General features: G+C 47.4%; 1 protein-coding gene across 3 annotated transcripts in view; it reads left to right on the plus strand.

Annotated features, from left to right (window-relative positions):
• Positions 1-5,267: 5,267 nt before the first annotated feature.
• The window catches only part of bcam (basal cell adhesion molecule (Lutheran blood group)), a 47,456-nt gene continuing 35,605 nt past the window's right edge, over positions 5,268-17,118 (plus strand). For 2 of the 3 annotated variants that reach the window (XM_088387043.1, XM_088387044.1), the window contains exon 1: positions 5,269-5,569. In XM_088387043.1, coding sequence (XP_088243169.1) covers positions 5,506-5,569 — 64 coding nt within the window. In that variant the 5' untranslated portion in view covers positions 5,269-5,505. Of the gene's footprint in view, positions 5,570-17,118 lie in introns of all 3 variants that reach the window. The other variant, XM_088387042.1, reaches the window with a different exon arrangement.

The following is a 17,118-nucleotide window of genomic DNA, read 5'->3' on the forward strand; positions in this document are numbered from 1 at the left end:
TATATCCTGGGAAATACTCAAGAGATATTGAGCCTGACCTTAAGGGTTTGACTTCCCTTCTTTCTTTGACGCTCACTCTCCCCACTTTTGTTGCTTTCTAATTGTGCTTCCTGCTTTCTGGCCCTTTTAGCCCCCATCAAGCAAGCGGCCATGCTCCTTTTCTGTCCCGTCCCTCTCCCCGGTGGACCGCCCAGCGCGCCGTATGCACGATTCAGGCGTGTAATCGCTCTTTTTTCCCCTTTTTGGATTTCCATTTCAATCACACATACACAGCTGGAAGTGAGGCTGCTGCGCATGCAGATGAGAATGTCCCCCGCCCCCCAAAAAAAAGACAGGCGGCAGAAGACTGGCAGGCTGGAGAGTGACAAATTATCCTGTGATGCAAAGCAAGTGTTGCTAACAGGCAAAAATCGTTGCCTTCCACTTGATTATCGTTTGGCCTCACACGGAGCACACAGAGAATGACGGAAAATGTTGTTTTAAGGTCAGAGGACCACAGCAGACTTGACACTGTGAGTGAAAAAGCAATGGAAGAGTGCAAGAAGTAGTCAAACGAGAAAACAAATGGGGAAAAACGCATTGGATTTGTCTCAGTTCAACTTAAGATGAATTATACACATACTTATCTTTGATAAAAAAAAAAGTGTAAAATACGGAAGGAGGAGGTCGGAAAACAAGTACTAAACGATCCTACTATATGGGAGGGGCAGGGTTTGAGAAATAAGAACTCAGCAAACTGCCCTTAACATGATAAGAACAATTAATGTGCAGTTTAAAATCCTAAATATTCTACTCAAATTGCCGCTTGATTTATCTGCAAAAGACAGCAAGCACAATTTTATAAGTCACCCAAAAAATACTTCTGCAATTAGCTCTCACTTCCCCACACTCTAACTTGCGGCATTTCAAGTCATGACTCAGGCAGATCACAGGCCGTCTCTGTTCATCTTTGGCCGCGCTCCAACACTTTCTCGCATTTGCCCCCAGATGACAAAGCATGACTCCATCAGAGAGCGCGTGACTTTGGCGGCCCGACTCGTGGCATCAGATTTACGCCAAGCGACTGCAGCTGAGTCACCTTTGTTTTTCGGGAAGTCGTCTGCTCCAGCTTGATCATGCCGCCTCCATTATGCGCAGCGTGGATTCAAACACACTCACGCTAATTGGTGTTATTGTGGTAGGAGGCCCCTAATGTGCTCCACTGTGCAGCCAGCCACTCAAGTTGCAAGCAAAGCCCATTTAGGGGAAAAAAACCCATCTGCTGCCAATTGATTATCATAACAGACATTGATTGGAATGGACGAGCACAGCGGTAGAAGTCATTTGCTCACAGCGAGTCAATGAGGTGGCAGGAATTGTGTTGGCCATTTCATCTGCTTATTACATCTTTAATGCCATTGTCACCGGCCACTCCTGGAGATACTTTTGTTTTTGGTCAACCTCAAAATAGGGGCGGCCAAAAATAAACACACAATTCCGATGATTAAAGGCTTTGGCTGTGTTTCGCTTTGCCGGAAGCCAAGCCGTCGCCGTTGCTCATTGGCCAGCACAGAACTGTCCTTACTGTTGAGATTTCCGTCGGTGCTTTGGTGACATGAGAAAAGGGCCTATTAGCATATGCGTGGAGTGCGGTCTCGGGGGACCCCCTTCTCCCGGCCCCTGTGATGGGGGGCCGCCGCATTAGTAGAGACGTTCATGCAGATGGCTCTTGTGCAGTGGGCACACAAGCACAGGTGGGCAGGACAGATATGAGGAAGCCGCTCAAATGGAGGCGGAGTCACACATCCATCACACGGCTGAATGGATTGATACCACTCATTAGTTTTTATCTGGGACAAGGGAAGGAGCAGCACCATGCCCTTTCGAGTGAAGTCAGAACAGTTGAATCGCATTCCATTTATTTTTCTAACTCGTATGTTTTGATAAAGTAACACCTTACAACCAACAATTGCATTTCCATTCCTTTCAATGGGGAAAATGAAACTCACATGTCAAGGCTCCACTGTACCATTTGCTTCTCCACAGCTATTAGAACATTTTAATCTCAGTCGGGTGGACAGGAAAAAAACAGCTGCAAGAGGCTCGCTGAAAGTTGATGAATATTCTACAAAACTGTTTATGTATTCTCATTCAAACCCTGGCGCGTGTGTGTGCGTGTGTGTGTGTGTGTGTGTGTGTGTGTGTGTGTGTGTGTGTGTGTGTGTGTGTGTGTGTGTGTGTGTGTGTGTGTGTGTGTGTGTGCGCACGCGTGTGCGCCCTCCCAGGAGTGCAGAGACAACGGCAACCTTGAGTTGCGTAGGCATGATGGAGTCCACGCTAACGCGCACACACAAATCTGACTTCACCCGGCGGGCAGCAGGAGATAGCGAATGGGTCTGTTTGCGAAAAAGTGCCAAGCGCAGGCGTTGCACTTTGAAGGCAAAGAGCTGACTCCTAATTAATGAGTCTCCCAATGGCGCATTGACATGCATTTCACAAGATGAACGCAAGCCAAGCAAGCGAGTTGCAACACGAGACGAAAACGAAACACGACGAGAAGCTTCAATTTGCATCCTCGTTAAATTGCTGCTTTTTACAACCTGACCTTATGACCCAAGTTACATTTCCATGTACGTCCTCTTTTGACATAATAACATGCAGGCCAATACATGAATGTGGGACAAATGTAAAATGAAAAGATTTATAGTCAAACCTCAAAACATTAGACCCAAAACCTTTGTATCCCAAGTGCTCTTTCCCCATTGAAATAAATGGAAACGTCATTAATTGGTTCCAGCTTACTGTGATTGCATCATTGAAAAGAATGCAAAAAACAGTTGCAACCTTGGACATTTTCTGAGCAGAAAAATAATCTGTTTTATCACACCCCCACAAGAAAGGATTTTTGGTCAGGTTTATCTTTTAGGCTGAAAGCAATAATAATAAGCTGGCTTTGACCTACCAGGTCTCAAGCTCAAAATCTGCCCACTTAGCGGCATAAGATCAGCCATTTCAAGTCAGTGAAAGTGAACAACAACAACAAAACCATTTTGAGATTAATCACAATGCCTGAATCACATTACGGACACACTTGCTGGCTCCATTGATCGTCTCCCTGCCCACGATAATTGTGCTATTCCCAGAGACGAGGTGACTCAGAGTCTGCTGAAGTTAGTCAAGATTTGGCTGGTGAGATAAGAAAGAAGTGCTACACGCAGAGATTGTGTCTCAAGATACTAGTTCGGAAACTGAGCTACGCTTACGGCATGCGTCTCTTCTTGTTGCCTGCAATGCGACAGGCAACCAGCTAATTTCGACCTTCCCTTTCAGTCTTCGTTCTCTTATAGTTATTCCTTCGGGCTCGGCGTACTTTTGGAACGAAAGTCCTCCCCACCTCCTTCCTCTACGTTTAATCTGCTCTCTTCATTATTCTTTCATCACACGTCTCGCGCCTTTGTAGTGCCTCCGTGTCTGTTTGGTTTAAAGTCGTGGCTGCGGGCTGCCGCCTTCGATATTCTCGCTGCGCTCCGTGACATGGAGTAAAGGAGGGAGGGCGCTTGCGTGTCACATAAAAGGAGCGATTTTAAGGTGACGCCGGATTGTTGCTGTTTTTCTGCAAGGTCTACCGCTTTTGCTTTTGTGCACCTTTTATCGTGAGCCGCATCAGCGCGTGCTTGTCGCCATTGAAATGTTAAAAATGCTGACGAGTCTCTTTGCTAGCCGGCTCCATTTACTCGCTTTGATGGTATCGTTTTACGGATTGATCATAAAAGTCAGATGAAACTCAAAGCTTCATCCAGACTTGATTTGACCTTTGAAGGTGGAAAATTTCAGATTCAGGTTAGCTATGCTTCTTGACTAAGGTGGGATCCTCGGGGAAAGGTTTGAGTCATAGGTGGGTCAGGCAATAAAACCCAAAGTAGGAATGTCACTTCTGTAGAACCGATGGGGCCGCCTCATGAAACTGAAAACGGCTCTCAGCACTTCCAGCTACAATTTCATATTTTCCCTCTCCTTCCCGCTCACCTCTGTTATTCCCCCCGCAGCCCCACCTTACGACGCAGCTCCATTAAGTAATGAAGCAATGCAGTAAATCACACTAAGTATGAGTACAGTGCTTATGTAAGAACGTCCTTGCTTGCTCCACCACATCAGCAAAGAAGACAAGGCCATGCGGCATGATGCAATGCCGAGGTTACAACAAAAACTAAGGAAGGACTTCGATCTTCCGTCTGAACAAGACAGATTCAGGACTGCTTGAGGGTCCATTCCAGGGATGAGTGGGGAACGCTCCATTGTTCTCCCGCTGAGGAGCTGGACAATAGAAGAATCCAAATGAGAAATTTGTGGAAGGTGAAAAGCTCAACTGGTGAAGCAACTGCTGCCAGCGCTCTTGGCAGGCAAGCTAAGTATAGAACAGCTGTGGCTTGATATCAGAGCTCCACACGAGGTGCCTGTTGGAGGTGGGGGGCAAGTATCGCCTCACCTCTTGCAACGGGCCTGAAAAAATGTTAGCCAGCTGTTTTTTTTTTTGTCGAGGGTGGGCAACCACGCTTGGAATGCATGTCAACTGCTGTGGCAAGACGAGCCCAATATTTGGGGCTGCTACTTGGGTCGCCCGTCTAGAAAATGCTCCCCACCATGCAACACCGAAGGAAAATGGCCGCTCCGCAATAACAGCCCGCCTGCAGCATGGCCTGTAAATACCCAAAACAGATTGTGAGGGGATTTCGTGTCTCGGAATGATTGGTATGTCTGCGAGAAAGAGACGGCTTAACCCGCTCCCGACAAATTGTCCCCGCTTGCTTTGGAAATGGAAAGCACCTTTGCGTGCTGGCGGGGGGTCCACGACGCAGGGCAGGAACTCATGCCCAGATTTCTGACATTAGGACTGATGCTTGGGGGTCATTCCATGGAATCTGTGCCGTTCACGTCTCCAGGAAATAAAATTTGTAATACTATTTGTAAAATATTTTTTAATATTAAAATTTTAAAAATATTAATGATATTAATTTTTATCTGAACAGCCAGAAAAGTTGTCTCATTCCCGTTTTTTCCTAAGTGCAAAGAAAAGCTCAAAACGACATGTGCATACGTCACGTGATTCTTGATAAAAATTACTTATTTACTTCCGTTTCTGAAAAGCTCAGTCAAGCACATCTTTTTCTCTCTGTGTGTGCCAGAGAGTGAAGTGGGGGGTGAGTTTAAAGACAGATAGGGGAGAGAGAGAAAGAAAGAGGGAGAGAGGGGTGTGTGGGTGTGTGTGGGGGGGGCACCTTTTGTGCAAATATATCAAGGGGAGTACCACCCGCGTCAGATTACTACGTGCGCGTACGCGTGAGCGCGCGAGAGACGGGCGAAAGAGAGAGAGAGAGAGAGAGAGAGAGAGAGAGAGAGAGAGAGAGAGAGATTTACAGTTCTAAAAAGAAGACCCAAGCCTCATAGAAGCTGCCCGCTTGCTCGAACCAACACAACCGAAAGGCGCAAAGTTGTTAAAGAGAAAATAAAGAAAAAACGACTGTCATCATGGACGGGATAAACTTCGGACACGCGTGGCTTCTGTGCACCTTGCTGCTGTGCCCATTGCACCGTAAGTCCTCTTGTGTTCTTTTCTTTTTCATTTTTGTTGGGTCTCCACGCGCAACCCATGTCACTGTGCTCGATTTAGTTTGACGCCAACTTTTTGGTTGCCTTCCACGCGAGTTGAGCTCCCACCTTTGTGGTGCTTTGAGGAAGGGAAGCGCGATGGATGGACTCCGACATCTGTCCAACAAGTGCGAACTTGCGCGTGAGGTTCCGCTGGTCCGCTCCGACCCATTTTAACTTGTGGAGCGGGGACTGACTTGATGGCGCTACTTGGCCCCTTTTCCCGTTTTTTCTCCGGGACACTGCTGCAGATATACGCGAGCGTAACACGGATCAATTTTATTATAATTTTTTTAATCAACGGTATGTAAAAGTGGAGCGGGGACTGACTTGATGGCGCTACTTGGCCCCTTTTCCCGTTTTTTCTCCGGGACACTGCTGCAGATATACGCGAGCGTAACACGGATCAATTTTATTATAATTTTTTTAATCAACGGTATGTAAAAGTGCGCTACCCTTCCTCTATTCCATCTCATTCATTCTCGGACTAGCTCTTGTTTGGATTGGCTCCACAACGCACCAAAACAGCCCCCCCACACGTTTTTTAGTTTAGAATTTAGGTTTTATTCAAATGGATTTAATAATATATAATATACAATATAATTCTGTAATAGTTTATCATGGCCGCCCTAAAAAGATCCAATAGAACACATTTGGTATGTGCTTACCTGCTGTCCATCACGACCACACCCTTCTCGAGAGCAGAATAGCATGGGGGGGGGGGGGGGGGGTCGAGGGGGTCGAGGGGTTGGACTAACCTCCCTGGGGCATTACATTTTGGATACTGCTTTCAATGGTGGAAGAGAAGTAGCCCTCATTTTAAAAAAGCGAGAAATTGTGATTAACAACGGCCATCTTGCTTCTCTGTCTCGAGAGGTGTCTGGCAAAGCATTGATTTGAGCAATTCTTCCAAAAAGTGGCTTCAAGCTGTTAATTGCCTGCACTTGACTTTGTCAGACTAAATATCAAGTGGATCAAATGACACATTGTGTATTTCAAGCAGACACATCGCTAAGCTATGGCTAAAGCTAACACCTAATGGAAAACATCATAGCGAATGCTAAGGCATAGCATCTATGTGACAATATTAAAACTCTTAAAGTGGCAAATATCTAAACACAAATGGTGGTGCAACACCTGTAGACAAATTATACACAAATACCCAACGGCGTATATATTCTTTATCCTTTGCAGAGAACGACTAGTATTTTTGCTGAGCAATTGTGACTTTGACATCTCCGAAGTCTACACCTTTCCCGTTTCTCTTGCTGTGATGTCTTTCACATCTGCGCTTGGACTTGTTTTGACCAAGTGTGAATTTGGGTGGCCCTTAAGTGTGGCAGCGGCTCAGCGCTGTTTGTCTCCAGTCTGTCCGGTGTCTCAATGTGGTTTCTCAATTCCTCATGTTTAATGAGCGGTTGTCTTGTTGATTCATGTCATGACTACTACCTGGTTCCTCTCAGCCCACCTTTTTTTGTTGTTGCTGTGTCTGCTTTCCATCCGTGGAGCCTTTTAACAGGTGCTTCCGAACTAAAACTCGATGCCATCTAATTGAAGGATGCGATGCAGATCACACATCTGGCTGCTGTGTGGCAACAGTGCTGCGTTGATTTCAAGGCCAGGCTGCCCCCCCCCCCCCCTCCTGTTGCGTTCCGTGTCTCGGTTGTGGGAAAGAAAGTCATCTTTTCACCTTGTCCATAAAAGATTGTTTACAAAATCCCCATAGTTTTTCTTTCCCATTTCCATGTAGCGTGCTAATAATAGCACAACTCGAAGGGTCTCAGTGGGACCGCATTCCCAGTTAGTGCTCACACAAGGACTGTTAGTGCACTAAACAGCATCATGGGACGCATAACACACCCACGCAATGTCGTCTTGCGGTCTGGCCTGCATTTGCTGCACGTTCACATGCTTTTGAGCCTCTCCACTCATGGGAGGGTGCTCCCATACCAAAACCTCACGAGACCGAGCGGCCTTGCGGTCTCGGAACTCTTCTTTGAGTCAAGTGGAGAGAATCGCAGTGACAAGCATCAGCTGAGTTTGGTCTGACTTTTTGTCTCTGGCCGCTTTTATTCCCGTAGTCATTTCCTCGCTTTTAATTTCTGCACCCCTGCCGTAGCCCGGCAGCAACAACCCCCTGCAGCCATTTGCAATTATTCTGGTATTAGACCAGAAAAGGCCTCATCTAGCCTTAAGGCGATAAAAGCCAGCAGGAGCCCCCAAATGTGTGACGGAATCTTTGCACTGAGTGACAAGAGCAAGTCCGTCATTGCCCCCCTCGTCACTCAGGCATTTGTCGGTTCTGCATCGTCGGGTCCGTAATTATCCAGGTGACTCATACCTGCCGGTGGGCTGACAGCGGGGTGGTTCCATCCCCCCGTGATGGAATTAGCGACATTCCCCGGGACGTGTCGCAGCGCGCTCTGTAAACTTTGCGTTTGTTCGTTGTCTCTTTCCAAAAGGACTTTTTTTCTTTGTCTTAATCCCCCCTCTCACCGTCACTAATCCGTTTACAAACAAGCATCAGCAGAGATTGGCAGAGGTGTGAAGTTAGCTCTCACCCAGACTGCGTTTCTTGTTTTTGCATTTGAGGGACACTCAGAAGCCTTTAGCATTTAGCCAGGCAGTTTTGGACGTAACCCTTGTCCAACGCACCCCATGACTTGTGAAATATACGTGAAAATAAACACACCAAATATTTTTTTGTCAGGGTTTCCTATAGCGTACAGGACCGTCTCACGTTTGAAGCTGCTGTCCCCCTCGGCATCCGCTGCTATTTGCACGCGTGTTGGCTAGCCGTGACTTAGTGTGCTTTCCCGGCTTTTGTGTCCGATTTGCAGATAATGACGGTGAGGAGCATCGGGAAGATTGCCCGCTGTTTTAGTGCAGGGACAGGACAGTGTTTGCTTTTTACGCCCCCCCCCCCCCCCCCCCCAAACCGTGCAAAGATTTATGGTCACCATTTTAAAAAAGTCCCTCATTTGGCATCGTTGCCAACCATCTAAGGCACTCATGGCGTCTTATCTCCTACCATGTCTGTGCTTCCATCCAAGGCACTGCAGTGGCAGTCAGACACAAGATTGTTCCTCATCAGCAACCTCACGATAGTCTCATCGTGCAGGAGGGGTGAGGGGAAGAGAGAAGAAGCTCGTTAACTCTTGATTTGGTTAAAGGCTGTTGCTTTATAGATGAGCTTCCTTGTCATCAGTGGGAGCTGTGATGAGGAAGGAAGGACGGAAGGGAGGTAGAAAGGAAGGAAGGGTCGGTCCAATGCAGTCAAGATGATTAAAGTTGACTATTGCGCTGCAACTATGGACACTTGTTCTTCTTGTCTCGGGGAGGACGATGACGGCAACGGGTGATTTCAAATGCGGCCTTGAAATGAAAAGCGGCTCCACAGGGTCTGCGTGCGTGTCCTTGTGTCTCTACATTCGATGCCCGTAGTCGTGGCGATGGAGAGGGGGGTTGCAACTCAGAGGGTGGAGCAATATTGAAAATTCACAAAGCGAGCGAGTGAGCGAGCGGGAAGAGAAGGGAGGCTAAGTGCAGCCAATCCTTTTAGTGCTGCAGCAAGATACCATTAAAATGTATCTATTGCTGTCGTTGCTGGCGCTAAAGGAAAGACCAATTTAAAAATGGCTATTGCCAGAGACAAGCCTGGAATCATTTTGTTGGCAGAGCCCGAGGAAATGCGAACCCCTCCTGAGCCCAAAGCCACCATCTGACGGTTGGCTGGCGGGGCGTCCTCTGGGAGCCCCGCAATCTGTTGCTTTTGCAGACATCAACAGTTGCCTCAGCAGCAGTTGCCCAACACAGTCCTTGTGAAAAAAAAAAAAGGCCCTCGTGCCCCCTTCCCTCGCACTCTGGCTTCAATTACCAGGTCGTGGTGATCCGCTCTGCTGGATCGGTGGCACATTTGTGCAGCTTGCATGCCGCTCCCCAAGAGCAGTCGCTTGAAAGCGCATCACTACAGTGAAGGAAACCATGTGGTCCATTTTAGTTCAGGTTGGATGGGAACATCTCGCATTAGCTGCATTGATGTAGCGACATAGCAAGTGACAGTGTGCAACCACGTCAAGAACAACAAGGCCAAAAGCGGGTGTCACATGACCCCACAAAGCTGAGCTGGGTTGCTCATGTTGAACTGGATGCAAAGATAGCAGCAGATTGTCAAATTCCTGGTACATTTTTAGCCCAGAAGAAAAAAAATGGAAAGATTGAAGGACTCAGTCACTCATCACTCAAGCATGCTGAATGATTTCCTCATCCCACACGGCCATATCTTCTGAAAATATTTGGGGGATCAGATAAGAAAACCCGTTTGCCGCTTTGCTCGCTTACCTTTTGCCGTCAGGGTTTCTGCTTTGCAAGAGCGACTCAGCCAATCAAAGTCATTTCTGCCACCAGTCGGCACCCCTGAGAGTTTATTTGGCCACAAAAACCTGCCAGTGAGGGCCTGCCACCTTTGCCGTAGACTCAGAGCGCATATTTGTTGTGGTGGTCCAATTGTGCCATAGAAAACCTGAGGAATTCTTTGGTGTGCTTATCTGGGTGTTTGATTGATAACCGCAAGGGTGAATGAAAGTTCACCGTGCCTCGGTACGTATCCCTCGAGCGACGAGTATGTGGACGTCGGCACGTGTGTAAATTGACAAAGCCACCGTGACAAAAGCAAAGACGAAACCCGCAGAGATCATACGATCGCTCGAGCCACTTCTCATGTCCAATCTCCGTCTCACGCGGGCTTGAGAACATTCCGGTGAATTGAATCAAGTTAATGGTTAAGCGACGCCGTTTAACCTCTCCGGTGAGGCCGGTCACTCTTTGACAATGAGAAGCAATGGCTTTAAAGGGGCCGCAGAGAACTGCCAGACAGGAGCCGAGACATCAATCCTCCATGCTGGAAGAGCTGAAACGCGGCCCATCTTGCTGTTTGGGTCACTCTCTAGGATGTTCATGTTCGATGTGATCTTCATTAAGATGGCGAGGCCTTGGCGGAAAGCTGAGTTGTAACCGTGACTTCACGTCTGCATGTGCGGGAAAGGCGGATGTCACCCAAGCGCTGGGAGTAGCATCACAAAAAAATGGTGTCGGTTTTCAGCTGCCTCAAGGACACACGTAGCTCTTTTTTTGATTGAAAGCGAGCCCCTGTGAAGACTGAAGTTCTCCTTGCTGCTTGTGCAAACTTGACTTTGTATCAAAAGTGTACAGTTGTCATGTGTTGACTGCTAATGTGGCGCAAGTTTCTTCTTGTCCTTTACCTGAGTTGATACTCTGTCCTCGGAATTCTCAGAATTTTCGGACTCATCCGTCGGCTTCTGTTACGTGTGAGAGGCTAATAAGAGCTGCCTCTTGCAGACGCCGTATGCGTCCCGAATCCTCGTCCGACTCAGACTGTATTGTTTATGACTTCCATATTGTGGTTCACCGTTTTTGATTCATTATCAGCAATGAGGCTGCCCCTGCTTTCATATGAATATTTCATTTCAAATCAATAACGTCCAATTAGGTTACAACCCCATCAGGCTAAATGATTCCCAATTCTGCGTCTTTACCTTGTGCAGAGCAGCAACTGTGACGGATGGTGATTGTCGGGCTAATGTCAGACTTACAGAGTGGTTAACCAATTTAGCCTGCTCTTGTTAAAGGGGAGGGGGGCTAAAGTAATTACGACACTGCCATCTTGCTTTGAGAGTCTTCTTCTTAAAAACACAATTTATTTACGATTAGTTCAACAGAACAATGTCAGTATTTTGAAGAGCACAAAGGATATTTGGTCTTTTTTTCCAGCCCTGCCGTCGAGAAGTGCAGGGAAAACAGCCCGTAGGATACTCCCCCCCTCATAGACCCCCCCCACCCATGCCCAGCCCCTTTTGATCCCATTCTCCACTCACATCACACACTTGAAGATTTTGTCTCTGTGGACAATGATAAAAGACGTGCCGGCTCATCCAGCCCCCCCCCCCCACATGTCAATTAGCAGTCCAGGAGTGTGCGCTTGGCATTGTGTGCGCGTGCATGCGTGTCCATAAAAAGCAGTGTGCGGGGCGGCGTACGAGCTTGCTTAATGGTCGGGGCCGAGAAGACACGTGTTCAATAATAAGGCCTGACAAAGGTGGACAGGCGGCCAGACGATGATGGCCTAGTTAAGTGCGTTCCTCCTTTTCAGCCATTAATAAGTCCAGTACCAAAAAAGTAGCCCATTATTCCCCAGCGGGCAACCAATGGGGGGTGCATCTATTCTATTCTATCAGGTATTTATTAGTGGAAGGCCAATAATATGAATGTATTTTAATTCAAGGATACCTTTCAGGACACACAGACAGCCTGCAATTACACAGCAAAATAATTTCTTTTTTTATATGACTATTGACTTGTCCTTACAGTGTATGTTTTTTTAAAATCATATTTGTATTTTATCCCAATAATGTTGGGTAAATAAATGTATATCCAAAACAAGCAGAACACTACATTGGAAGTACACACCAACTTTTGCTAGGGGCTGCTGTTTTGTTTAGCAAAACTTGTCATTTGTCCATGGACTGACAAACTTATCTTATTTGTTTTAAACCAATAATGCGTCTAGAGTGGAGGCCACTATTAAAGTGCACATTTATCGAATACCAAGAGTAGTTTTATAGATAATTTTTGACCTGGGCTGACTCGGCAACCTTGCTGCCACCAGTAAGTACCAACTGGAAGCAAAGAACCTGCAGTTTGTTTATTTCCTGCACACTGCGCCGCGACGGGGTGGGGGCTTAAGCTTGCAAAACAAAAGCCTTGTGCACAAGCTCTAAACAAACCCTGACGCTGCTTGAACATTTTTACGGGCTTTTCCTTTTCCTAGTCGCGTATCATTCCAAAAGGTGAAGAAGCGGTGTGTTTCATGCATTTTTCAGTGCACTCCCTGAACAAGGGCACATTGTTAAGACATTCCTTCAGGCTGTTGGAATTCAGGTATTAATAGTGGGCTAAGCGCGCACACACACGCACGCGCACACATACACACATACACACACGCACACACACACACACACACACACACACACACACACACACACACACACACACACACGCGCGCGCGCGCGCGGTAGGCAAGGGACAAAGGAATGGCAAGGAGGCAGAGGGCAACAATGTCTCGACACTCTCCTGTAGGAAAACATTTCATCTGAAGTCTGAGCCCGTCATGTGCGACGAGTGTTTCCCGTCAACTGCACTAACGTCGTCATGTGTGTCACGGATGAAGGTGGGAGGCATGACTTGGCCATGTGTGTGGGCATCCATCACTTGGAGCTAACCAGTGCACGTGAAAGTTATGAGGATTAAAGCAGTGTTATGAATAGGCGTGTGCGTGCGTCCACATGGATGGCGGTACCAGGTGCTGAGTGGGCCTGAAGCTAGTTTGCCTTGCTTCTACCATTCTTTTCCGTTCCTTTCTCTTAAAATCTGGATCTGTCACGGCCTTGTTTGCGTTGTGCGGTGTATGTCCTGCCAGTTACGGTTGGACCTGGCGCCTCCTTGGCAAAGAAGCGGGAGTCCCACATCCTTTTCCACAAAGCCCCATCACCCATGTGGTACCGGCCCATCTGCTCGTTTGTGTGTCCAAGGACAGTTGAAGTTGGTGGATGGCCAAACTGTAGACCCACACGGGGGCAGGGGGAGCCTCCTGTACAAACGTGGGACGCTCTCCAAATGATGCGCACGCCGTACAGACAAGTGGTCATATCAGACTGAGCAGGCTCGCTAATAAACACGCCGGGGGTGGGTGGGGGGATCATGTTTGTGTGGCAATAGAGAGCAGCTGGATGCTCATCAAAAACACTTTTGTCTCCATCTCTGCTCTCGCGCGTATGTCTCAAAAGCCAAACAGCAGTGAACTCATTGTTTTTTTTGATCAGTCACGAGTTGTGCTGTGTGCCTGGATCAGACTTGGTCATCGTATCAAGATATTTCAGACAATCGCTTAAGAAAGGCCATTTTGGAATCGTATAACTAGAGGAGTTTAGAAGTATAGAAGAAGTCATCCGACACTGCTGGCAGAAACGCACTGATCCATTCCAGTAGGTGGAGCAATACTTTGTCCCTATATTGTGCATCTGGAGTTCCTCTGGGAACTGGTCTGGGCCCATTCATATTCTATACAATACAAAGCATCTTTATTTCTATTGGGCTTTCAGCCCTAACAAAGCAGAGCATAGAACATAAAATATGGACGCATTCGGCATCTGTCCGTGCTGCAACTCTCTATTTTCTTCAACTTATGCTTCAGTTCCGTGTCCTCATACTTGGTAGTTGAATTATCTCCGTCCCATTGCTTCCTCGATCCAGTCATGGAAGGTTTTAGAGGAGCTTTGATGACAGACAGCCTCCACATCTCCTGTCCGTCAACTCCCGGCACACCTTAGCATTCCTCTGTTGGTAGTAGTTGTCACCGCTTCCTGTTTTTGACAGTGTGCGTCTCCTTCCAGTCGTTGCCCCTCCCGACTAAAGCAAGCGCTGCTTGCTCTACTTTATAGGCCACTTCTACTTGCAGCGACAAGCTTTTGCATCCGCACCTCACCATAAATGTCAAAAGGTGGCCTGGGGCGTCCAATCTAAAAGCGGAATGTGTGTCATCGGAACCTCTACATTTTCAAAAGCGCACTGTTCTCCGATGACGTTTTCCGACTTGCGCTTTTGTGACATTCATAAGATGGGTGCGGGGGACACAGGTGACTCACAAGTCATGATAAAAGCTTAGTCAAGACGCAAATTGTTCATGGTCAACATTCCCAACAAATCTTTCCTTGCATATGTAAAACTTGAATGAAGCAGCCTTTTTTGCACACCTTATCTCTCACGCATCTCGCTACGTGAATCAGCACTAACTGTTCGTGTGAAAAAATACATAGTGAGTCATTCAGAATATACGCACCATGAGAAAAGTGCGGTGCACTGAACTTGCAAAAAGCAAAGAACGACATACTGTAGGGAAGTATTTGGATTTGTTTTTCGAAAAGCTAACGATTAGCTTTTCCACCGGACATCACTCGCCGAGAGGAACAGATGATCCCGCTAGAGCCAGTTTGTTTATTCAACAGCTGATGACAATGCGTGACCTTTTTGTTCACGGCGAGTGACAAGCCTAGAGCGCAGAGGTGCAAACGTAATTTGATGCGGCGGACCATGCTAGGTCGCGTCTTGCATCAGGATGTCGTAGGAAGTGGCGGCGCCACTCGCTTTGGCCGCTTCTTCTTCTTCTTCCGTTTCCCATGCGGCCGCCACTAATCTGCGTTGCCCATCGGGCCGCAGGGCGGGTGGGGCTGAGCGCAGGTCGAGACACGTCGACATGCGATGTTATCAAGCAGCTCCGGCTAGCATTAGCTGATAGCCATCCGGGAGTTATTTGGCGTGACTTTGACGGATGCCGTTCAACACGTCAAGCTTATCCATTCAGGGTTTTTTTTACGTGACAGATGTGTGGCATCGCTCAAAATTTGAATGGATATTGAAACGGCAACGCTTGTGATTGTGACTCTTGTGTCCAATTTCATAGCTAATGACTTCATCATCCAAGCCATGAATAGTAATGGAAAGAATCTCCCAGAAGACAGCGGAAAGAGGCGCTTCCTGTTTAGTTAAAGTGTGCTCCATTTTTTTCCATTTTTTTTTGGAGTGTTCCTTTTGTCTTATGGTGTTGTTTTGCTTTGACATCATGACCTCTCCTGTAATAGAGGTCAGTGGGCTGCGCAGCGCTGTCCGCTCGCTTTGTAATGCGGCCTTCAGCATCTCGTGTCCCCTGTGGGCTCCATGTCAGCAGCCTGACTTTGGTGTGCCGCCACAACGTATTCGCCTCATCTCTGTTTACTCCCCCTTCGCCCCCCACTGCCGTCCACATAATATCTGCCAATCAATAATCACCTGACCTCGCCATCCAGTCAGGGGCCGCCCGCCCGCAGCGTTTCCAGATTCGCCTCTCGGCCCACGTTGCTCCGCCGTGTGACCCTCGAAGACCCTCCTGTCTCCTTGCTTTTTTTTTTTTCCAATAATGCCTGTCTCGCTGTGATAAAACAGCCTGTATGTCTGTTACCGTGGCAACATGTAGTCCACCCCGAAAATCATGAGCAAATATGTAATTATGGCTGCAGATAGAAGAAGAGAGGAATATAAACTAAAATGGAGTAAATTAAAAGGAGAGGATGGATTAGCTGTTTGTTGATGACCATAGCGAGTGATTCACTCCGCACTTTATCGGCCTCAATGTATCCATGGGGAGATGATGGGAGAAGACAGGTGTGCTATTATGCAGCAGATCATTTGGCTTTTCTACAAGGTTTACACACGCGAACACACAAGCTATAACGAGTTGTCAATGTGGGGGGAAGTATTGGCACCCCGCGGTACAATAACAGGAAGTCGGCATGTTCAATTCAGAACTACTGCTGAGGTTTTGTTGATGGGAATGGAGCCATTTGTGTCCAACGGTTGACCAAGTAAAAATAAAATATCTAAGGGGACACTAAGGTGCACTGGAGCAAAGTGGAGACTGTAGAAAATGATAGAATAGAGCAGGATGGGGGCAGAGGGCCTACGGTGAGTGGAAAAAGAACTGAATTTTTTGGCTGTTCATCCAGTAGAACATATATCCGAAAGGAGAATAAGGGCTGTTGCATCAATGTGGAGACTGTGGAGTGTAATACTACAGTGTGCAGTTTTCCTAGTTTCTATGTTTGTACACCCCTAACCTGATGACAGCAGCGGCTGGCAGTCTCCTCGTCTGCCTGCTTATCTTCTGGCCTGTCTTGAAGTGTCGCCACAAAAATAGATCTTTGTGTCAAAGACGCTCTTGAGCAAGGCAGACACGTAAGATAAGGCGGTGCCACGTTAGGCGCGACCAAGGACGCGCTTAAGTCAAGGCTGCCTTTTATCTTCTTTTAACGAGCCTATCTGCGGGAGAGCTGACGTCAATCGGGAGCCGGGAAGATGATTTGAGGCGTCTGTCTTTTGACGCCACAACTCAACGGTCGCGCTTGTTAATGAGCTTCTTGCACTGCCGAAGAAAAGCGGGTGGCTAAACCTAGACGACCGACTGGGCCGTCTCAGCACCCGTCGTTGTCTGTTGACGCTCTGAGCCACATTTGCCTCTACTTTCCCTCGACTGCACCGGGGTGTGTAAGAAGAAGCACACAAATAAAGGCAACAAATTCCACTGGGGGCGCAGGGAGGCTTTCACGGATTTGCAAATCAACAAGAAGAAAGGGAAGAATGCAGCATATGAGTAATTAACGCAGAATTATTCTATCTCCGCGGGATTCATAAGGCGTTGAATATCACTTTGTGGCAAACTGCCAAAAAAACATGCTGCACTGAACGCATCATTCCGTAGCCAACTTGCTAGCAAACAACCGAGGGTCATCCACATTTATGGGTTGTTGGCCTCGGTATAGAGACTGATTTTATCCATGGGGAGAAGAGCATCATACTTGACTGTTCATTTTTGTTAGCAAACAACGA

This window comes from Syngnathus floridae, chromosome 10, assembly GCF_059516105.1.
Source record: "Syngnathus floridae isolate MCC-2025c chromosome 10, RoL_Sflo_1.0, whole genome shotgun sequence".
In the NCBI taxonomy this organism is placed as follows: domain Eukaryota; kingdom Metazoa; phylum Chordata; class Actinopteri; order Syngnathiformes; family Syngnathidae; genus Syngnathus; species Syngnathus floridae.